This window comes from Terrapene carolina, unplaced genomic scaffold (genome assembly GCF_002925995.2).
Source record: "Terrapene carolina triunguis isolate 2854851 unplaced genomic scaffold, T_m_triunguis-2.0 Scaffold69, whole genome shotgun sequence".
In the NCBI taxonomy this organism is placed as follows: domain Eukaryota; kingdom Metazoa; phylum Chordata; order Testudines; family Emydidae; genus Terrapene; species Terrapene triunguis.
In genome coordinates this window covers 29,606,105-29,631,135 of record NW_020664420.1, presented here as the reverse complement: position 1 = coordinate 29,631,135, position 25,031 = coordinate 29,606,105, and the positions used below count along the sequence as shown (strand labels likewise).

The window sequence follows — 25,031 nt, the reverse complement described above, 5'->3', positions numbered from 1 at the left end:
GCAAGTGACCCACACTCATACACTGCAGAGGAAGATGAAAATTCCCTAAAGTCACTGCTAATCTGAGCTGGGGGAAAATTCCTTCCGAACCCCACAAAAGGTCATCAGTTAGATCCTGAGCATGTGAGCTAGAACCAGCCAGCCAAGCATATGAGAGGGAGGGAGGGAGAGGGAGAGAGAATGCATGGTGCCACCTCAGTGCATTGGCCTTCCCTGTCCAATATCCCGTCTCCAGCCATGGCCATGTTGGTGCCCAAGGGGCCAATCCAACTTCCATTTAAGTCACTGGAGATTGGATTGGGCTTCAAGATCTGAAAGAGCTCAATCTTGTAAGTCATGTTAGTAGTCCTTACTCATACAAGTAGTTCCATTAGAGTTATGTCTAGTCTGCCTCTTCTATACACTCCCTACACATCGAGTCCCAGAACCATGGAAGATTCTCATAAAGTCCAATATACGGAGTCCCTTGTCATGGAGTGTGCAATGACAGAGATGATGGCATTTAATTAGTGAATGGAGGGACTCCTGCTTGTTAAAGTCTTTTGGGAGGACAGATAGATAAAATTATACACATCTACAATAATGTTAGTAGTAATTTAAAAAAAAAATAGCTGGATGGGGCAGGAAGAGGGATATGCGTTTAAAACAAATAGATGGTGAACTAGAGCTTTTACTTAATTTACTAAAATCTGACAACCTTAAACTTTATTTTATTCTGATCCCATAAGCTCCACCTTTCTATAATGTCAGATTTCAGAAAAATTGTTACCTTGTGAAGAAAAATGTGAATTTCCCAATTTCTGAATTTCAAGGAATGTTGAAAGACAGCCTGAAGTCTAGCTAGACATCAAAATGTTATCTCCTTCTCATATTGATTCACTTAACCTCATTTCTGTATATGATTAATTCTCAATGGAATCTCTGTTAAACTTATCTCTACCTGGTCAATATACTGTATAACCATATTGTGAATCAAATAGCTTTTCGTTTATACTTTTTTAATACTTGTCTTAAAGAAATCTATACTCTGAGACCAAAAACACATCTTTTAAAAGAATTAGTAGCACTTAGAACTACAATATGTAAGCGCAATTTTGGTAGCTAGTGAACTGTGATGTCTGCTGTGTTACACAATGTCACAGATTCTTCTTTGATGCATAAACAGTCAGGAAAGTCCTGATTCCAAACGCCAGGGGATATTTTTACATTGGATTTATAGTAAGTATCACATGTGAAGGGCATTTTACAGTTTTGTGGGAATGATTTTGCTGAATATTTGTTAGTGCTCTTTGAAGTGACAGACTAGCCATAAGGAAAGCTGGTATTGCAGTTTTCTTAAAAGAATTCTACCTATGCTATTTTAGTATTAGGTTGTTCCAAATGAGAATGGGAATTATGCAAAAGTGTGTAGTGGCTTTGAAACATGGATAAGCATGCACAGTTTTGAAGGAACACAAGCTCATTTGGCATGTACTATGTAATATTAAGAAGAAATGAACCTAGTTTCCCAGACGTCAAAAAATAATTCATTAAACTACTGTGGTACTAGCCAGTGCTGAATGGTTTAATATTATTATTAATATTATTAAGTTTTTTGTTGACATTTTGAAGATTACATTTAATCTCATCTGGGACAAATTCATGAAGACATTTTAGGAGGGAAGAGCAAACCCATTGAGCTTCCTTTTCTCTTTCTTGAAATTGCATTCTTATGCCACTGATTCCAGGAACAAGTATGCCAGCTTTTCAAACTTGGGTACCTAACATATGCTCCCAAGTGCACAGTTCTCAAGTCAGAGCACCTCACTATACTACTGCTCTCAGCAGTGTCAGTTCTGCCTGTTGAAAAATGCAACTGCTGTAGGAGAAATCATAGACAGGCTTTACAGATGACATCTTCACCCTAGAAATATTATAATTATTTTTCCTGATTATGGTGAGCTTACCCACAATCAGTGCATGCAGGCTCTCATGTGATTGGTCATTTTGTGAGTGGGGGGAGTGCCTGGCCCTTTTTGCTCCTCTTCTGGGTCCACTTCTACATGTTGTACAACAGCATGCTGCAATATGAAGCTTAGTATGTTAGAAAAGACAAACATCTTAATAATTTAGAAAAAACAAAAATCTTTCCAACCTGATATTGGGTTTCCAGGGTAAACTTCTGGAGAGCTTTCAGCAGCCCTATCTCCCTGCCCCCCAAAGCAAATTGTGTGATGCACTGTACATACATGCGTGCACACACAGGTTTGGTTTAGAGTAAATATTATTGCAATATTTGAAAAATCCTTTTGCTGCTACATCCTTGGCTAGACATCATTATACTTAGCCCTTATCTGGAATTACATCTTCAGAGGGCCTTATTAATCGATTATAAGGGGGGGGGGGAGGGATAGCTCAGTGGTTTGAGCATTGGCCTGCTAAACCCAGGGTTGTGAGTTCAATCCTTGAGGGGGCCACTTAGGGATCTGGGGCAAAATCAATACTTGGTCCTGCTAGTGAAGGCAGGGGGCTGGACTCGATGACCTTTCAAGGTCCCTTCCAGTTCTAGGAGATGGGATATCTCCATTAATTCTGGACATCCCTATGGGCTAGGTAAGAAACTATTATTGCCCCCACCCCTGGGAATCTGAGGCAGAGAGGCTAGCACACCTAGGGTCCAGACATCAAAGTGTGACAGATAATCATTCAGTGAAGAAATATGCCATTGAGACAAACTTCTGCTGGGGGAGAAACGGGCAGAGCGCTGTGGCCAGAGCCAGCTCCCCGCCAGTTGAGTTGTGGCGCTCAGACACTGCTGCGTGCAGTGACCTGCCACCTGCTCAGAACCCAGAGCCTCAGGGTTACGAGTCTCTAATCTTGTCGCTGCATCTCCCCAGGCCGCGGAGAAGCCGTGTGTTGTCCTGCTCGCGGTTACATAAGCGCCCATCGCCCGGAGGGCGGCGGTGGGGATTTGTGGCGCGCGCTATGCTCCTGCCCAGGGCAGGTGGCGGTGACATGTGGGGGAGAAGCCGAGAGGGCTCCGGCCCTACGTGTTTTCTCCTTAAGCCGTAAACGGAGCTCAGCGGAGGCGACTGCGAGAGCTCCACGCCGGGTTTTCTGCCGCTCCCCCCTCCGTACACACACACATACACACACAACACACGCGGCTGCCCGACTCCGGCTGGCGGGGAGCAGCAGAGCAGCGCTCTCGCTCGCCTGCTGCTCCTCTGATGCCACACAGGGAAACCTGGAACCTCACGGGGGGGGGGGCTTTAAAATACCCCCTGGTCTGGGGGGGAGGGGCAGGGTAGAGGGGTTCCCTGAGAGCAGCAGCCCCGGACTCCGCTTCTCGCCGCTGCGGGAGGAGGAGCTGGGAACACAGGAAACGTGGTGGCCGCACACACGGCAGCAGCCGCGCTGATTCATTTCTGCTCGGAGCCTTCACGGGGGGGGGGGGGGGGGGGGGGGGGGGGGCGGCGCTGCCTGTCTCCAGCCTGGGGAAGGCAAAGCTCCCTGCATCAGCCGTCCCGGAGGAGAGACGAGACGAGCCGCGGGCACCAGGCGCTGCTGCCTCCCGCCAGCATCATGCAGTCTAGGGTCCGCATGCGAGACTGAGCCCACAGCAAACGAGCCTTCCGAGTGTCTCCGCAGATTTTGGTTCCGACCATTGACTTTAAGGCGGAAAGAAGGAGGCTGGAGACTCTGTTACCCAGAGAGTTCCTTTGTGGGTCCAGCTGGAGTCTGAAGCCTGCCCTCCCTCAGTGCCCTGCGTTAGCAATATGAAGGAGCAGCACTCATGTGTGGGCACTGGGCATCTGAGCATGGCTGGGTATGGCAGGATGGACCCTTTGGAGCTTGCTGTTAGCCCTGTGAAGCGCTTGAGAACTGAGTACTCCTTTCCCTATCTCTTCGCAGAGGAGGCCTACCAAAAACTGGCCAGCGAGACCCTGGAGGAGCTGGACTGGTGCCTGGACCAGCTTGAGACCCTGCAAACCAGGCACTCCGTCAGTGAAATGGCCTCGAACAAGGTAGGACCCATCGGACTCCCTTGTCCCCTATTTTTCCTCCTCACTTGCTATCAAAGCTGGAAATCCAGTGGATAGTTTTTAGCCAGGTACAAAATGCATCAAACTATATACAGGGTCCCCTTCCATGGGCCACACTGGAGTTTAGCCATGCAACTCCCAGTAAAAAACTTTAATGCATCTCTGAGCTTCTTTTTAACGTGCATTAAGCTGTTTAATTAAAAAAAAAACCTGAATGTTTGTAAATGAAGGAGCTGTTATCCTTAACTAAAATGTTCACGGGTTTGTTGACCCTGACATCTAAGATTACTGCATATGAGTGGCTCACCCAAGGATCGTAGTGCAAAGTTCTGTTTCTGATGGGGTGTGTGCATGCATAGAGGAGGGATGCTGAAAACAAATAGTTTTGAGACTTTGGTATATAGTTAAAGGGGCATTCTCTGAATACTATTAACAAAACAAACAAAAAAAGATGCAGTGGACTAAGAAACGAAAATAGCTGTATTGGGCTTGAAATATGAATCTGAAGGATTGTTCCTGTAGTTTGTGCAGATTCCTTTGGCTGTAAATTTCAATGCACATTTTGAAAGTGGTGAAACATTAGGTGTTGGAAGGTTAAACTATTTCTCTATTTCTGTTTGAGTTTAAAATAAGAGATATTATATTTGATTGCTGACCATTGCAATCTTTTCTGTTATTCATTCTTGACACACACATTCTGTTATGAGCCAAGAAAATGGTATATTTCAATATCAGAAGTTAATTGTCTACAATGGAGAGGTACAAGGTTGTAAGCAATCTTGTGCCAGAGAGTAAACGCCTGAAAAGGTGATAATAAAGATAACACTCTATTCAATATGATTGTATTTTAAGTGGTACAGACCCTATTTTAGCTGTAAATATTGATGCTAATATATGGCATAATATTGTTTATTACTAATGTTTGGAAGGAAAAAGAGCATATATTTTCAAATTTTCTGCGGAGAATAAGCCTTCCAGATAGCCCATTTCACCATCCTACTTTCCTCTGTGCCCTCAAGGCCACAGACTGAATATTCAGCTAATATTTATAGTGTTCATTTTAATGGGCTTTACCTGACATTACTGAGAATTTATTTTACATCTGTAATAAGCAGAACTTGCTACAAGGTACTTTGGGAGGTGTATGTTTTCCCCACATTTGTAATCACTCTAGAAAACGGGGGGGTTAATTGTAACAAATAAAGTACAGTTCTTTCCTCTATTCCGCCTATGCAAACAGCTGATTAACCTTTTAATAAACTTTTATTATTTTGAATGAGTTTAATTTTTTTCAGAAAATCAAGAAAAACAAATAAGGTCTTCCTTAATGTAATCTCTGTCTTTTATTTTACCTTTCTGCTTTCTTGTTTTGACTGCCATTCCCAACTTTGTCACTAGTTTTCATCAATTGCCTTTTATTTAACCGGATACTCTTCTGTGGCTGTGTATAAGATGTCAAGCATTTCAACTTTTATGCTGCTTTAGCACCATAATATATCCAGTAAATTTCTCAGTGACCGTTTATACTTCTCCTGTCTCCACAGTCTCTCTGGTTCTGGTCAGCTGGTTATTTCTGCTGCTTTTATGATTCAAAAGTAAAACTGACAGTAAGAAACAGAAGCACAAAACAGAAATGGTGTAAAGCTCAACATTTCCAAAACTTTAAAAACAGTTTTGTACCAAATTGTTTAGCAACAATTCAAGCAGGATCTGATCCTGAGATACTGAGCTCCTACATTTGGGACTTGCAGATATTCATCACTTCAGAACTGGTCCTTATTTTTTTACTGTAAATCAAGAGATAGTGGGTCTGTTCCAGCTCGTATTGAAGTCAGTGGCAAAACTCCCATTTTTAAAAAGGGAGCAGGATCAGTGCCTCAGTTAGGCCTTGATCCTGCATTTCTTGCCAATCCAATCCAATCCAAGTTATTGGATATGTATAATGTGGAAAGAATGCAGGCTTAGATAATTAATTTGCAAAAGGAAATGTACATAAATATTATCCAGTTTGTAATTATAATATTGAAGGCTTTTACAGATCTTATTAAATACATTTAAAAACACTTGTCCAATCACTTTAGGAGGAATGACCCCACAGCAAGTTAACATTGGAAGACTTCTATAGGGTTAAGATGTCTATCTAATCTGTTGATCCATCAACTTGCTTGTTTATGATACTTATATGGCCCTCGCTTTAGTAGTACCTGAGAAACTCTCTAGTATTTAAAAAAAGGAAATAGCAAGTTATATTTTATTGAATCCAGTCCTAAACCAAGAAAGATACGGTGCCTTTTATGAACACAGGAGACAAGACTTTAAAAAAGATAAGATTTAACCAGTTACAAATCAATATAAAAATTGCTAGTTCAGTCAAATATATTAATAACCTTGACTTTAAAAAGATTGGTCATTATTTTTGAAAACATAACAAATTCTGATTGACTTTATTCTGAGAAAATCTATAGCTTCTTTCTTCACCCTGCACGACTGCAGGTCTTATCCCGGCCCCTTTCCCCACTTGTGTTTGTATTGGTTAAAGCACTTCTGATTTGCCAGAGATAACAGGATAAACATTCTTCTTATGTACTTATTGAAATCAGGAGGAAAATGTGTCACATAAAAGTCTTCTCATTTCTTCAGAAACAGGATCATGCAGGCAAGGCATTTGATATGAGATATACAGTAAGCTGGGTTGTCATAGCCAATCTGAAGGTCAATCAGAATGATGCTATATCTTACGTCAGAACTGGAAATTAATATTGCAGTCACATATTGAGTAGGTTTACTTGATCCATCAACTATGGATATAGATGTCAGACACTCTCTGTTGCTAGTTACAATACAACACACTAAACTATTCAGAAACGCTCTCAGATAGTTTTATGTTGCATTAAGGTTGGCAGGCCATAAATGAAATCTCTTTTTATTTTTTGTCTATGTAAATCTATGTGTATGTTTTCAGTGTTCTTTTTTTCTTAAATCAAAAACAAATCAAATGCCATTAGTCATCTTGCGAAGAATCATTATAATAAATCAGTGAGCACATACAATAGTGGGGAAAAATCAGTAAGAAAAAGATTTCAGTTTCAAATGTCACAGGAGTTGTTATGAACAGTCATTCTAATTCTAATTATTTGTAAAAATATCTAGTATTTATACATCATGTTACATTTTAAAATAATTATACTAACGTTAACTAATGCTCACGACATCCCTGGTAGATATGTAGATAGATACTGTATCCTAATTCACGGGAAAACTGAGGCAGAGAAGTCTAGTCTGAGGTAAACAGATAGCCTTTTGTGCAATAGGGATAAGAACTCAGGAATGCCTGACCGCAGTACTAGGATCTAAGCATTAGAAAAATACAAAAATGTATAGCAAAATAAAGTGAAAGGGAACCAACAACTTATAAATCACACTAGTGTCTGAATATGTTCTTTGCCCACCATTTTTACAAGTAACATCTAAAGATCATTGTAATTGAAAAAAAAAATAGAGATGGTGCGGGAAAGATACTTCTCTTTTTTATTTCCAATTTGTTTACTTTGTGCATTTGGCAGCACTTTCTGCATAGTCAGTTCAGTTTTACTCTTTCCCCTGTGCTATCAGTCAATTTCCCCTGTTTGTGTGAGTCTTTTAGACATAGTGGGGTGGCATAGGAACTGGCTATGCTGTCTTTGCACCAGCTAAGGACTCACTCATATCAGTGTTGCAAAAGCAGCTATATTAGAGGAAAGAATGCCTATCAGGTTACGGTAATCTGTGCCTCGTGTGTATCAGAACTATACTATAAACTTCTTAGGCCAGGGAGCATGTCTACTGTACAGCTACTATCTTGATCTGATAGCATGGACCATTGAGCCCTTATTGAGTTTGACTGACTTCATTAAGTCTCTGCTTAAGCACAGAAGGCTCCTCTATCTGATCTCAATGCAGGATTGAGTCCTGTGTTTATACAGTTTGGTGCATGCTATTTGTACACAATAAATAGTAATCAGTTACACACAAACTCATAGCTATGGACTCAAGAAAGCAGAGTTGATATAAATACGAGGGAGCATCTTGAGGAACCACACCACAGGGATGTAAAAGGCCCTTGGCTGGTTGGGTGGGAATTTCCACAGTGCAGGCACCGTGTAAGATAGCCATAGGTGGTGCTCCACAGGCCCCCTCTCAAGCCTGGGCATGCCAGGGGAGTGAGTGTAGCCCAGAGAGCTATGGCGATTCTGGGCAGCTCTATAGCCTGGAGCTGCCCAGTAGGCAGTTCAGCCAGGGCTGCCATAACTCAGAGCAGCTTCCTGGAATGCTTAAGTTATTTAGGGGTTGTGCCAGCCCCTGACCATGCCAGAATTGAGACGGCCCAAAAGTAGTTTCTTGGAGGAACAGCACACAATCTCACCCCTGGTCTATATGCATGGCTCTATAAATAAATCAGAGTTCAAAAGAACATCACAATCAAATAGTGAGTTTATTTCTGTAGTCAATAAGCACGTTGCCAATTCTAATGATTTTATTGTGAATTTTGAACTATTTGGTGTTTTTTCTTAAATCCTCAGCTCCTGGAGTCACGAGTGCCAGATAATCTCAGCTTTCATTTAAAAAATAAAGTATGTTTCTAGTCCACATGGTTGTGGAGAAAAGCTTGAAAACGTAATCCCTAAAGGCTCAAAAACCAGACGGCAGATAAAAAGAAATATTTTTTTATCATCTCATGATTTCTGAGGACCAGACTTCTGATTTTTGAGCCCTTGGATTGGCAATAGTGGGTAAGGCATGCAGACTGGGTGCCCCATTCGTTGATGTGCCTTTCCATTTAATGTTTGCTAGAACTGAGGCTTTTCATATTAGGCCAACAATTTTCAAACTTGGGTGCTGAAAGTTAGGCTCCCTGATGCATATTTAGATGCGTAAATAAAAATGCACTAATTTGCAGAGGTGCCTGCTAACTTCAGAAAACGCTATGAGTGCCGGTGCACTTTTGAAAATCCTAACTTTAAGCTAGGTACTGAGCAGGGATTTGGATGCTTAATTTACACTTTGGTACAATCATATAAGCAAATCATCTTTTAAAAAAATGTCTAGGTTATATTTGGTGGTGTTTTATTTTTATTATTGTTTACTCTTTATCCTTTTTTAAAAAGTCTTAGATTGTAAATTCTCCTGGGCAGAGACCTGTATGCATGTGTGTGTGCACGCTTGTGCAGTACCTAGCACAATGGGCCCCTGAAACTTGACTGCGGTCCAGAGGTGCTACTAATAAAGATCTAGCAAACATTTTCCACAGGACTGTACTAATTTGTAGATGAGTTAAATATAGAGGAGTGCGTATAATGAAACTAACATGCAAACATGTTTTCACTTCTGTATTTATGATTTTTGCAAAAATCTCTAGTGTATTATTTTAGTGTGTCTCTGTATCTGAATTTAAACACAGAAATGTTTCAGTGCATGTTGAAGTTTACCACAGATAATGATAAAATTCTTTGCTAGCTTTGTGATTCATCAAAAGCGGTGGGAACAAAAGTCAGTGAGGGTCACTGTTAGTTACAGTATGTGGATACATTCTTGCTAACCTTGGGTTAGTGGTCCCAGACCTGTTTACTGTGAATGCACTATTTCTCCAAGAAATTTCTCTAATCATCAGAGTTAGAAAGATTTATGTTTTATTTAGTTTTACCACACAAAACAGCTACTTTTTTGATACGTCAAATAAAGTTGTAGCTGTCCAACATGTATAACAGGTTATGTGTTGATGCGGGTACTTATATTCAAGTGACTATGCAAAAGTTCCTCTGAGTTGTTGAGTAAAAATAAAATGCAGATTCCCAAAGCAGCAATGCATCTAACCATCTCTCAGACTCAAAGATTTCTTTACTGTGAGCACCAATACAAATGTTTGTGGCCATATTCAGTCACTGGAAGAATACATTTCATGGTCCTGTAATGGCCATCCATGCCCTGTACTCAGATGAAAATTTTGACCATACCACCACCCGCTGAAAAAGGATTTAAACAAAAATAAAGAGAAAAGGGATTGGTTTGAACATTTCATTAAAGTGAATTGCATTTTATACACAATTTAAATTTCTTAATTGTAAACATTAAGGATAACAAGTATGAGACTTAAAGGAAAAACAGTCAGCTTGAAATCTAGTTGATTTAAAATAATGAGTTTTTTACACCTGGCACTGAGGTCCCCTGCCAATTTTTGTTATTTAATAATCACATTTTCCTATTGAGAAAAGTATTTTTCTTCTCCTTTACTGCTGTGTGAAAGACTTGTACAAATAACACGGGAAACTGACTAGCATAGGGGAAGGAGTGAAACTAAATTAACTACACAGCAAATGCTGCCAAATGTACAAAGTAAACAAATTGGAACTAAAAAAGAGAAGTATTTTTCACCCTTTTTTTTTTCCCCCATCACAGTAATCGTAGATGTTACTTGTAAAAGGAGTGGGGAAAAAGATATTTGGATGCTAGTGTGATTTATAAGTTGGCGATGTTCCTTTCACTTTATTTTGCCATATATTTATGTATTTTTTTAGTGGTTTGATCTTAGGACTGGGAGCCAGGAATTCCTAAGTTCTTACACCTGCTATTTACCCTCAGGCAAGCCTTTTCTGCCTCAGTTTCTCCATAAATTAGGAAAACAGTACTTACCTACCTACCTATCAGAGACATGTGCATAGTTTAATGTCTGTATAGTGGTTTGAAAATGTAAAGCACTATATAAGTCCCAAATATTTTGTTAAGAATTAGAATTAAAATAACTGTTTAGAACAACCACTGAGTCACATGAAACCAGAATTTTTTTCCTTACTGGATTTTATTTTCATTATTGTATGAACTCATTGGCATCTTTGCTTTATCCTGTGGGAGGCACTCAGATAATATAGTGATAGTCATCTAGATGGATACAGTGCATCTTATTAGGAACAGTGGCTAATGTTGTGGTATGAAAGAATGAATCACCATTGAGAAGTCAGCTTTTGTTAACTGACTGACTACTTTTTAGTCTTGTCCTTTTGAATCTTGTCTGGTTACCCTGACATAGTTTGTTACATGACCAGCATCTTGTCTTCAGGAATGATATTCCATGTGTAGAAGCTTTATATTTGATAGTATTTTTTACCAAATTTGTAAGCTCAGCCAAAGTAAAATAATATCTTCTTATGTCATGGTCATAGATTAGAGTGACCAGTTTCCAATTAGAGAAAAAGGATAATGCTGTCATATCCAATTTAAGAAGATTTCTTTATCAGTCACTCTCTTAGGTATCAGCTATTACACATAATAAAATATGTGCTGTTAATAAAATAGTGGAAAAGGAATTTGCTAATATCATGACTGTCAATTTTGTTGCAAAACTGGTAGGTCCTCTGTTTTGCTGTTCAGCGATAAAGACAGCTGATAATCGGTTCCAAAAATTTCTGCAGCTTATTGCGTGACAGCATTCTTACATAATGTCTGGCAATGCCATTACACTTGGCTAGTTGACATGATAGTTTAATTGGCTCTTGATGTTCCTGATCTTTCTAGGAAAATCCAAGGATGTGGTTAGCTCCTTACTTGAGTATGCATGCAATTCTGACAAGAATTAGAAACGAATAAGATGTAGCTGTTCTCATGCAAAAACGTCATTGAGTGTAGCATCAGGAAATACTTATTCACTGAGGGTTTCATTTTGTACAGCACAGGTGTGGGATGTTATCTGTATGTGTAGGAGCTAAAAAGTGATGAACTAGAGAGGGAATGCAGGGAGGCCGACCTTGCATTTATGAGAGGATTTCTACAGGGTCACCATGCTTAGCCTTGCTTCATAGCAAGAGTAAAGCAGAAGATGAATGTGTAGATAAGCACCCAATTTGCATGCTGGAAGAATTGTACTTAAACCAGGGGTGGGCAAACTTTTTGGCCCGAGGGCCACATCTGGGAATAGAAATTGTATGGTGGGCCATGAATGCTCACAAAATTGGGGTTGGGGTGAGGGCTCTGGTTGAGGTTGCAGGCTCTGGGATGGGGCCAGAAATGTGGAGTTTAGGGTGTGGGAGGGGGCTCCAGGTTGGGGCGGGAGAGTGGGATGCGGGGGGAGGGGTTTGAGGGCTCCGGTTGGGTGTGCAGGCTCTGGGGTGGGGCTGGGGATGAGGGGTTTGGGGAGCAGGAAGGTGCTCTAGGTTGGAATCAAGGGGTTTGGAGGGCGGGAGGGAGATCAGGGCTGGGGCACGGGATTGGAGCACGGGGGGAGGCTCAGGGATGCAGGCTGCGGGCGGCACTTACCTCAAGCGGCTCCTGGAAGTAGCAGCATGTCCCTTCTCCAGTTCCTATGCAGAGGTGCGGCCAGGTGTCTCTGCACACTTCCCTGTCCACAGGCACCGCCCCTGCAGCTCCCATTGGCACGCCAGAGGGGGCCGTTGGAGTGGAGCGCGTAGGAGCTGGAGGTGGGCCATGCTGCTGCTTTTGGGAGCCGCATGGAGCCGCCCCTGACCCTGCTTCCCGCCTAGCACACCGGAGGGGGGCCATGCCGTGGCCTCTGGGAGACGCGTGGAGCGGCCCTCAACCCTGCGCCCCGGCTGGAGTACCGGTGCGGGGCCATGCGGCTGCTTCCGGAGCTGCGTGGAGCAGCCCCTGACCCTGCTCCCCGGCTTAAAATGGCTGGCGGACCAGATCCAGCCTACGGGCCATAGTTTGCCCACCCCTAACTTAAACCCAAATCTCCTCAAACAAGCCCTTTCCTCAATTTCTGCTCCTTTTTTATGCTATGGAGCAGGTATACAAAAGTCCTGAGACCTCTGTGTTAGGTCAGTATGTTTAGTACTTAACCTTACTTGCTCCCATGTAAGTCTGGTCACACTTGTGCTGGAGCACAACAAACTTGCACTAAGATAAGCACAGTGATGAGTGTAGGTAAGGCACTTCCTAGTATACACTGTGAAAAGACTTGCAGGAACAGGGGTAATGGGTGAAATTTACCATAATACAGAGGACTCCTACAAGGCCCTCCTTGCCATTTAAGTACTGCAGTGTCTTCACACAGACACAGGGGTGGCAAGAGTAGCTATGCAGGGGGACTTCACACCCACCATTCATCCCAGAAGGAAATGTCTTGCTGCCTCCAAGTGAGAAAAGTCAACTGGATACCCTGTCCTTCTAAGGAGCAAATCTGCGAGGAGTGTTGAAGGTGGGTCTGAGATTTTGGGCTGTTGTTGAGTCAAAAGAAGAAACAAACATGCAGTGGGTGAGATTATGGGTCTGAAAAGAGATAGGCAGGGTCTCAGCTGCTAGACTGGGACTCTGTGCAGGTGAGTGAAAGCAGCCTTTGTTTCTTCTAGTGGGCCAGCTTTGGGTGACAAGGAATCCCTGTGCTGTAGTACTGGTCTGGTGGGTGATGAGTGCATGAGAGATCAGGGACACTGAGGTCAGGCAACAACTTGTCAAGAACCTTCTTGGGAGTTAGGAAAATGCTTTCCCCTGAACAGCCATAAGAATATAAGAACGGCCATACGGGGTCAGACCAAAGGTCCATCTAGCCCAGTATCCTGTCTTCCGACAGTGGCCAGTGCCAGGTGCCCCAGAGGGAATGAACGGAACAGGTCATCAACAGGAGATCCATCCCCTGTCACCCATTCCCAGCTTCTGGCAAACAGAGGCTAGGGACATCATCCCTGCCCATCCTGGCTAATAACCATTGATGGACCTATCCTCCATGAACTTATCTAGTTCTTTTTTGAATCCTGTTATAGTCTTGGCCTTCACAACATACTTTGGCAAGGAGTTCCACAGGTTGACTGTACATTGTGTGAAAAAATACTTCCTTTTGTTTGTTTTAAACCTGCCCAGCAGATCTGCTGCTCATCTCCTAGGTAGGGCCTTGGCCAGGGTAGGGATTGGACTGTGCACTGCCATCTCTCCACTTCATGCTAGAGCTAGATGAAAGGAGCATTGAATTCTATGCCTAGGAGAAAACGACAACTCCAAACAGTGAGCAAGCCGCACTCAGAGGCACTTCCTCACTATCTGTGTGGCTCTTTACAAGCAGCTGTCAGCTCTACACAACTTAGCTCCTTCCTGCTGCCCCAACCAGCCGCAGCAACAGCACTTGGGGTCTGTCCCATAACTGTGGATTTGAGCAGACAACCTAATACCTGGAGCTAGTACCTAGAACCTGGAACTCTGTCTGCCTGCTTGCCTGAGCTTAGACCTACAGTTTCTTCCTTAAGAATCAGTTAAGGAGTTTAGATCTCCTTTGAGTTCCCCAAAAGCCCTGTGACTATGCCCCTTTTTAGCTATCCTAAGCAGTGCCTTAGGAGATGGGATATCTCTTCCCACTTATGCAATCTCAACCTAGTAGAGGTGATTTTACCAGTCTGTCCTCTTCTGGGGCTCTGATGACTTCCTCCATATACCTCAACGTAGCAATGTTCCCAGTCCCTGCACACTGATGTACAATCACCCCTTTTTATAGCCTCTTTACTTTTGCACAGGTATCAAAGATTCTTTCCTTCAAGTATAATGACACAGAACAATGTAGCAAAAATTGAAAATATTATGAAGTAATAATCAGTGAAAATAGTTTAGGGCATGATGTGGGAAAATGAGCCTTGTTTTCATCCATCATATATATTTGAATATGAAATATTTCTTTGACAATTTAAAAAAATGTTTTATTGAAAGTAAAATGTAAATTTAAGTGCTACTTTTTAGAGCATACTCACCAAAAACCTTAAGGTCTTTCCTAAGAAAATAGTATTGAATATTGCAAGGATGTTACTTAGAAATGGATTGTATGTAAATGAGTACTTCATAATTGCTCACCTTGTTAATAATGGTTTTGCAGTTACTCATAAAGGCTTCTAGTTACTTGGTCCTAAATTCTGCCTTAAAGATCCACCAGAATCTCCTGGATATTATGCTGTGTACTGAAGCAGTGATGGTTAGGTTATAAGACTTGAAGCACTTCAAAGATGGAGGAATGATCTTTCTCCTGTTTTGTTTGTTTAGCATTTTTAACTATAGGCAATTTCTTTGCCTAAATAACTTTTAATGCAATGAATATATTATCCACTGAAATATCAGTGCAGTTGCAATATGACAGAGAAATCAGAAGCAGTTTTGCTTACTTGGTTATGTTGTTTCATATTTTGCTTTGTAATCCTTTACTAAAACACTATATATTTAGAGATTTTTCTCTCTCTAACCTATATTTCCAGTTTTGAGATGGATTTACCATGGCTAGATTTTACTTTTACCAAGGACATGTCTGCACCAAAGATTTGTGCCAGTTACAGTCATTGGTGGCCTGCCACCAGCGTAACTGCAAACCTCTAGTGCTGGCAAGTTAACCCATGATGTGCACTGGCGCTGCTTATCCCTGTTTGAAACTGTGATGAACTGCACTAGTGCAAATTGTGTCTTTTATCAGCTTTGCCTGCCTACAGTGGGACTGGGGCGAATTGCCAGCATAGACAAGGCCATAATCTCAGAGACCAGTGAACCAAACTAGTCCATAGTGCCTGTTTACAAGATTTCCTAAAATACTATTCAAACAGTTTATGTTTTCTGTTAATTAAGTAGTAAACCACTGATGAGTGGTCAGCCAGACAAATTACTTTGACTGAACACTTCTGTTTTTCTGATTTTGAATAAAATAGCAATGTTCATAAAACTGAGCCACTCCTTTGTGATGGCAGGAGACGAGAATGCTAGCTTGTTTGTTATTTTTAAAAAACAAACAAACAAAAAAAGAGATTCATAGTACTGCTTCAATCTTTTATCATAATTAGAGGGTAGGTACCTAATTCACAGTTCAAAAATCAGGCTAAAAAAACAGCTTTGCATTCTAGTAGTCCATCTATACTGTTCACAGGTCAGCTTCTAATTCCTACTGAGACAAGCTTGAGTGGTTAACGAACTTATTTTAAACAATCCTGAATATATTACACAAGACTGCAATACCAGAAATTGTTTGACCTCTGAAACAACTCAAAGTTGCAATGTCTTTTCATATTTCAGCTCTTATTTTCAAATGTTTCTTTTCTTTCATCTTCCTGTACTACAGATCCTGTGACATAGAGGGTGGATGATGTTACTCTATAATAATAGATTTTACTTCCACAGTGCATGATATTCAAGGAACTCAAATGGATTTACAGACAATGCCCACTGTTAAACCAATATTATCCTCAATTTACCAGTTGGGAAACTAAGGCACAAAGTGCAAGGTGACACAACATGTCATAGGCAGACCAGAAACAGAATGCAGTTCTCCTGACTCCCATTTGTGCGTGTTAGATACAAGACTTCATATTTATTATTTGTATAATAGCAGTGCTTAGAAGCCCAAACCAAGGATCAGGGCCCCACTCTGCTAGGCACTACACTAATGTAAATTAGCCAGTCCCTCCCCCAGAAAGCTCTCACACTTGTCTGGACAAGGATTTTGATGATAGAACATGATCCAGTCTAACTATTCCATTCCAAATGTCTACTGTAGAGCAGGCAGCATATATTTTAACATGCTAGGCTTCTCATAGGCTTTAACTTCACCAGTTTAGCATGTGTTAAGGCAATGTGCCTTGTCTACACTAGGCATTTCAAACACCTAAGAACACATTAGGTAACATGTTTTAACAATTCACCTTATATCCTAGGGTTTGTCTACATGGGAAACTTTGCCAGCAGAACTTTCAAAGTGATATAAACTAAACTGAAAAAAGATATTCTTGATTCCAGAATCAGATTTTTACACACATGGAGTAATAGTGGCATAATGATATTGCTATCGTTCTGCTGGTAAATTGCCCTATATAGATAATCCTCTAGTCTAGACAAGAGCTACCGGTAGGCCTTGATGGGCAAAAAGGGTATTTTTCAATCATGTTAGTTTAATGAAAAACCCCATTAAGATGCAGGTTGACACATTTAAAGCCATATTAGCTGACCTTGTATCCTATGCTCCCCACTAGGCGTTAACCAGTTAAGCGGGAGTTTTAAAGGCAGTGTTACCTAACTAACGTGTTAACATAACAGTCTAATAAATCAAACTACACAAGATAAGCACATAAATTGGAAATTTCTTCTCAAGTGGTCAGCATTAAACGAATTAAGAATGTTGACATTTCAGTTGTCATAATGTGGTTTCAAATAGTTGTTTACTGCCTCACTGAAATGAATGGGTTCGTTCAGGACACCCTTATAATCACTATTTCATGCTATCAGTCTGTAGGTTCTGGAAGACAGAACTGCATCAGTTCATATTGAGAAATATCTTAATTACAAGGGCTAGAAATGTAGGTTCCATTTATTTTATAATTTTATATTTTATAATTTTATTTACAATTTATAAAACTCTAACAATGTGCTTGGTGCTGTATAAAATTCAAACTAAGACCTTACCTGGAGGAGTTTATAATCCAAACAGACAGACAACAGAGGGGTGTCCTGGAAGACACACAGAGAGTACTGCTATTTAAGAGCAATTTTTGCAAAATAAGCATGTGACTCATGAGAGCATTTTTTGATGTGGGAGGCAATTGTTGTAAGCTTCCTGGAAAAAGTTAGTTTTCAGGGCTGATTTGAATGAAGAGAGGATAGACACTTGGATTGAAATTCTGTCTGTAGTGAAATCAATGGGAGTTTTCCCATTGATTTCAGGAGAGCCAGGATTTCACCTTTGATGCATTGGAATAGAGAAGGAGTTCCAACCTGAAAAGGAGAGCAAGGAAGAAGTCACAAAGAGAAGAGTGGAAGAAAGTGAAGTATGCATCATTAGTGGAACAAAAAGGATGCAGAAGAGATAAGAAATAAGAACCGAGATTGAATCAGGGTTCTGGGTGGAGTGGAGTTGTGGATCTTCCAACAAAAGTATTAAACAAAAACATTAAATACACCTCTACCCCGATATAACACGACCCGATATAACATGAATTCGGATATAATGCAGTAAAGCAGTGCTCCGGGGGGATGGGGCTGTGCACTCTGGTGGATCAAAGCAAGTTCGATATAACACGGTTTCACCTATAACGCTGTAAGATTTTTTGGCTCCTGAGGACAGCGTTATATCGGGGTAGAGGTGTACTGGAATAAATCCTAAAATATAGTATTTTTAGATTGTGCACTCTGTAGCAGATAGTGTGTCTTCTGTGCTCAGAAAGTGCCTAGTTTATATTAGACACTGTCACAATCTAAATAATAATAAATACAAATAACGTTAAAATATTTTGAAAATATGTTTATAATAAAGATCTGTGGAAAACAGGTTTTTGGTTTGTACTTCTCTAACCTTGCTTTATCAGGATGGTGACCATTTTGTAACTCTTGCTGACTCCAGGATTGCATTTGAGATTAGAACTCTCATGTATTTTGCATGATCAGCAATGTAAAAGCATCTGACAGTATTAAACATATATATAGCTGAAGTTATCCAGAAATTGGAATTAGCACTCAAATGGTGTTCATGTTATTTCCAAATGTATAGTGAATGGGCCCAAATATATCAGTATGGGCTTAACCCTTGCCTCCTCTGAGCAGGTGTGTGGTCATTTGGCAATGGTCTGTCCTATCCTAAACTACGGATATGTGTTTGAGAGGGTTTGGCCACAGTGGTGGGTGGAGGGTCTGAGGGTTGTCATACCTTCAATCTGAGCTGTGTCTCCCTCTGAATGTACATAGAACAACCAAAGCATGCTCACTTTTGTAACCGGAAGGAAAATAATCTATTCTAGTGCTGGAATTTCATTCAACACTTAGTCATGAAATAATTCATATGGATAGTGTACGCTGTGCTCTTGCCATAGCAGCTCCCTACCAGCTTTTCAGAAGTTGGGAGGACAGATAAGTATTTTAGATCTTCTCAAGTTCCATGTTTATTTTGTTCTCTAAAGATGTCATCCACCAGGATTCTCACTTTTGCCTTTTAGCTCCCCTGTATTAAATATCTGCTGCCACAGAAAATCGTGTTTGAGAGCACTGTTCCCAGCAAAATCAAGATTCATTATTTGTATGCTGTTTAACCATTCTTGAAACAGCCATTCTATGCAGTTTTACAGAGAGCATGCTCAGATTCCTCAGCATCTCTGTCCTCTGCTGCATGCTGATCACCTCGGTGGCTGCCGCTGGCTCTTATTACTGGCGAATGGCATGCTGTGCTGATGCAGACACCATAATAGGAAGCACCTAGGCCTGTCATAAACAAGCAGGTCTGAAAAAAAAAAGTGCAGGTCTGACGTATGATGTGTCCATAGCAACAAGGAGAGATCAGGCTGCCATTTTGGAGTAAATGCAGGCTAGTATGGGTCTACAAAAAGCCAGAAAGTATCTTGCTGGATTTAAATGCTCTATGTGCTCTATGTGTACATCAGAATTTTTGTGAAACACAGTATTTGCAAGAAGACAGCTTGCAAAAACAATGTCTTTAATTACTAACGTCGGGGGAATTTAAGGGTTTCTTTGAATGAACTGATTTTTCACTTGCAATGGAAACTTTAACTGGATATCAGAACACACTTACTCCTGAGAAATACTAATGTGAGAAATTATTTGATAAACAAATCATAGTATATCTCTTTGGATGCCTAATTATTGAAACACAGAGGGCATAATATTTCTAAGTAAAATGATTGTGTGTTGCTTACACTATGAAGTATGGCCAAAGTTTTGTACATCTGAATATTGGATCCAGGTAAGACTGCATTTCATGTTTGATAATTACCTGCTTTTTGGTTTTTCAACATCAGTAAAACAAATGAATAAATTTTGGTGCTTGGAGGGATATAGAGTAGTTTAGGTGTGGTGCTGTAGAAAAAGCTTTAAAGGTTCAATTACAGGAGATCTTTTAAATATCATCGTTGTGAAGATGTTGTTGCAGTCTGTAAAAATATATAGTCAGATGCATGTGCCTGGAATTTCTGGGATAACTTTTAGTTAATCCTTGTTTACAAAACTTGGCTTTACAATGAAATGACTAAATTGAAAAATATTCCAAATAGAAGATATCAGAATGCATAGAAAAACTCACACAAAAATAATCTTGGGATTGAAGGACTAAAACAAAATAATGTTTTTTTCTTTGTGTGCATGTTTTTTAACTCAATTTAATATACATCTATAGTCTGATGTTCGTATTTACAATTTTGTCCTTATATCACTGAAAGACTACTTCATAAGAGAGATGATATGGCAATAATACCTAAGACTGTATAACGGGTGTAAAGTAGAACTGTAGCAAAAAAAAAAGATCACTGTAACTATATTGTTTTGTATTCTTCCAAGCAGATTAAAACTCTAGACCTGCTGCACCTCTGTTTCGTCTTTTCTAGTTTTGAGGGGGCAGAAGTTGTGGCTGTAATGCTGTAAAAGGACTATCTGTTGATGTGTGTGTAGCGCTGTTTGTTTGTTTGTGTATTATATGAAAATTTAATTTGAAAAATTTGAATTTGAAAAATTTACCAAACTTGGAGGACTAACCCTCTTAACCAGAGATGAATATGAAAGACGAGTGTGGCATCCCTATGAATGATCTTTGGGAAACATGCCCTGGTGAGAAGGCCAGTTATACCCAACTGCTCAAAGCAGGGAGCATGCTGGCTGCAGATGCCGCTTCTCATTTGTATCAGCCTTTGGATAGAGTTGAAATATGAAGCTCGATGCCACTTACCGCTGGGAGAGAGGAGGATTTTCTGTTTCTTCTGTCCTCTACAGAGCTTCTTGGCTGCTGTGGGGGTAGAAGGTCTGCACAATTCTACTCTTTTCCCAGCCTCATTTTTGCTCCTGTGTCTGCCTCTGCTGCTGCTGCTCACAGCTTTGCCATACTACCACAGCATTATGTTGACCTCATCCTTGTCACTAATGTTACCGATTACAGAATTCTGGATTGCAGCATTGAAAACTCACAAGACTCTGCTGCACCTTGGGAATTGCAGAGTCCCTGGAGTTGCATGTCTGCAGACTCAGAAAGACACCTTAGCTTTGGCATACACTCCATTCGCATTTGAAAGGTTATACGATCACAAGCCTGGGTATATCTATCCTTGAATTTTTAGTCACATTTTACCGTATGTTAATTAACACAACTGTAAATTGCAGCATAGACAGGACATAAATGTTTGTTGCTTGTTGTCAGCAAACTTGTATGTTGTGTTTTCACTAGAATTTATTATGTTGGGAGTTAATGTGTTAAATAACATATAGTAAACCACTACTAGTATTCAACAGCAGATATATGAAATGCTAAATTGAGTAGAAATTGATGGGGTATGTCCCCTTACTCACCTTTCTGAGTGTGAAAAATCTAAGATTTCTGAGCCCTGCTGAATATTATCAGATATGAGCTCCTATATCAATGCTTGCTAGAGCAAGATGACTTAGAATCCAAGGTATAGAAACCCATGGATTGCCTATAATGATGTTATATTTGTTTAATCAAGTCACTGCTGTCCTTTGGTCCAGAAGTGTATGGAATTCTGCTGTTGAAAGATACCACTTGAACCTCGGGTTAAATATTCTTGAAACATTTTAACACATTTTTTTAATTCAGTCAGTGCCTGATCTAATTCCCATTGAAGTCAATGAGAGTCTTTTAGTTAACTTTAGTGGGTTTTGGATTGAGCCATTGGCTATTTTCCTTTGCTATCTTTACCTTTTATCACAGGGCTTGAAAAATCCAGTTGCCTATTTGTCATTGTCACTGCAGAAATTGTCCTGAGTAAGTGAAGGGGCAGATCCATCTACTGCAGAATTTAAGCTCTTTATTATTAAAAGGTTCCAGTTCTGTGGCTGGAAAAATAACCTTGTGAAAATGAACCCAGTGTAAAGCAATGGACTGGTGTGTTTGACTCTGCCAAGAGACAGTTCTTGCTGCTTAGAGCTTTGCCAAGCATCTATTCAGAACCCTGTGAGCAACAGTGTAAATTGACAAGAATCAGCCAAATTCACCCAACTCCTGTCATGGGAAAACTATGATCCACAGCTGAAGCAAGCACTGGACCTATGTAGAGGGTATGAGAACACAAAATGGAGAAGGAATGTAGAGACTTCTCTACCCCTTATAGCAAACAGAAGACAGAGAGAGATCTAGAGAAGCAGATACACACACATACAGTAGAAGTCAGCGGGGTGGGTAGACTATGGGACACCTTCTCTCCTCACAGCAGCCTGGAGGTTTTGGGGTTGAAGTGGGGGGAACATAGAGAATGCTTTCTGTTTTCAGAAGCCAGGAGCTGTTAGAGAGTGCTTCACATTTACTTAGACACATTCTAGCCTAAAGCTGATAAAAAATAGGGAGCCTGTAAGCAAGATCTAAAGAAGCAGGCTCTGTTGGCAGATGGGGATGAAGAAATTGAGCTTCTCACCAAGACCCTCCCAGCATCTTCTGTACTGTCCTCTGACTAGTCCTGTGGCCTGCAGGTACGCTGCATTTTCAAATCTTGTCTTTACCACTGAAGGGCCCTGTGCCCATTTGGAAAATAGTATTTACTGGGCATGTACTGACAGTTTCAAGAACTTTACATAGCTTAATTCTGCTTCAGTAGCTATCAGCTGAGCCTCTGGACAGCACATTTGAGCATTGATTCATATTTATCTGGTGCTAAACCACAGGAGTATTCTTTATCTGGTAGATGTGGAAAATAGTCACCTTTAATGTCCGTGCCATGCTGCATTGATCATACCGTCTTCACACTAAAACGATTAGGACTTGAAGGAAGATTTTCCCTTCGCTAAGCTTAAAAAGAAGAGAAAGAAGAATGTTGATTTTAGATAATTTTGATCAGGATCTAAATAAAGAAAAACCTAGTAGTAGTAGTAAGCCAGGTTTGTTTTGGTTTGCTTTTAAAGTAAATTTTCCCAGTTAGAGACTACTTTTATATGGACTTCAAAAGTTCTATTTAACCTGAGTGATATGAGGTACATACAGTGTTTCTTAAAAAGAGATTTTGACAAGAAATTCAGTAATAAATATGGGTTAGTCTTGCCACTTTCTTACTTGAATACATCTGTATTCTTTATCCATGTTAGACATTCAGCAAAGAATGTACCCAGTGTAATCATTTACTTTATTTAATGCAACTCTATCACTCATCAGTATGTGAGGTAATTTTCATTATTTTTTAATCTATCCTGTGGTTTCTTGTTTTGCATGAATGACAGGAGTCCTTAGGTTAGGCCTCCTCATAATCTGATAGCACAGAAGCAAGTGGGTGATGGCATATTGTTGATCCAAAAACATTCTGACCAACATTCTATATATAAAGTGGCGTGCTTTACATTAAACTCCCTTTAATGCTCTGTTCTCCTCTGCTTTTGAAGTTCATGAGTGACCTACATTATTTAGGCTATATTCATTAATTACTGCTAATATAGATTTTAAAATAATTTTACTATAGAATAGTCATTGACTAAAAAAAATATATATACATAAAAGCAGTGTTAATAATATGTCATTGCAGTACAAAGTTACAGTATGTACTGGGAACTTGGTGAGTTTTAAGCTGCATGCTTAAAGGCAATATTGATTTAGCTGTGAAATTATGTCCTTATTAAAACCAATTTATTGGTGTTCTGGCATGCCATTTGTGCTCACATGTAACCCATGGTAACACTAATGGGAGTTTCATGTATTGATGTTGAGATTAAGCCCTTCATATATATACGTTGTAAATGAGGCTAGGTGGAATTCAATTTTTCGACATATAATTTTGAGGCTAATATCAATGTTTATTTTAAAGCTTTTTTTTCATTATTTTACCTATTTAAATTTTCACAGTTGCAGGAAATTATGGTAGGGGCAAAGAGGTGTGTGTGTGTCAGACAATAATTATTTAATGACAATAGGCTTTGAAATTCAAAAAGCTAAAGCTTTATATCCACAAACTGTCAGCATCAAATGTCAAAATATACAAATTAAATATCTTTAAATCAAACTCTAATCAGTTCCCAAGCTGCATTTTTCTCACTTTACCTACGTGTAAATTTCAATTATCGATGGAAACATTTTTTCGTTGGTTTATGTGTGTATGGTGAAATTGACAAATGACCGATAAAAAATCTAATCCTTCCAAGCCTGTATAAAAGTTAGCATAAAACTGATTTCCACATTGGAATAATCAATCCAGGCTAGTGTAAAGGGGCTATTAAAAAGCAATTTTCTTTCCACTCATCTGAAATCTGTTTGCACAAAGTTAACTGGAAACCTGTAAAACTGTTCTTATATACACTGTGTTGTTTTAAGAGCTAATTCTTGTATTTGTTTTATATTATTCATGTTTGTAGCAAATGGTGAAATTCACACATGTGCAAAGGTATTCCAAATCACTTAAATGTGGATAGTTCTCTGAAGACTTTCACGCAGTGTGCAGCGGCAGTCAAAAAACCAAACAGGATGTTAGGAATCATTAAAAAAGGGATATAGAATAAGACGGAGAATATCTTATTGCCCTTATATAAATCCATGGTATGCCCACATCTTGAATACTGCATACAGATATGGTCTCGCATCTCAAAAAAGATATACTGGCATTAGAAAAGGTTCAGAGAAGGGCAACTAAAATGATTAGGGGTTTGGAATGGGTCCCATAAGAGGAGAGATTAAAGAGGCTAGGACTTTTCAGCTTGGAAAAGAGGAGACTAAGGGGGGATATGATAGAGGTATATAAAATCATGAGTGGTATGGAGAAAGTGAATAAGGAAAAGTTATTTACTTGTTCCCATAATATAAGAACTAGGGGCCACCAAATGAAATTAATGGGCAGCAGGTTTAAAACAAATAAAAGGAAGTTCTTCTTCACACAGCGCACAGTCAACCTGTGGAACCCCTTCCTGAGGAGGTTGTGAAGGCTAGGACTATAACAGGGTTTAAAAGAGAACTAGATAAATTCATGGAGGTTAAGTCCATTAATGGCTATTAGCCAGAATGGGTAAGGAATGATGTCCCTAGCCTCTGTTTGTCAGAGTATGGAGTTGGATGGCAGGAGAGAGATCACTTGATCATTGCCTGTTAGGTTCACTCCC

General features: G+C 40.1%; 1 protein-coding gene across 1 annotated transcript in view; it reads left to right on the top strand.

Annotated features, from left to right (window-relative positions):
- Positions 1 to 25,031, top strand: part of PDE4D (phosphodiesterase 4D) — a 460,927-nt gene that overhangs the window by 384,555 nt on the left and 51,341 nt on the right. The window contains exon 6 of the mRNA XM_026649103.1: positions 3,895 to 4,007. Coding sequence (XP_026504888.1) covers positions 3,895 to 4,007 — 113 coding nt within the window. The remainder of the gene's footprint in view (positions 1 to 3,894; positions 4,008 to 25,031) is intronic.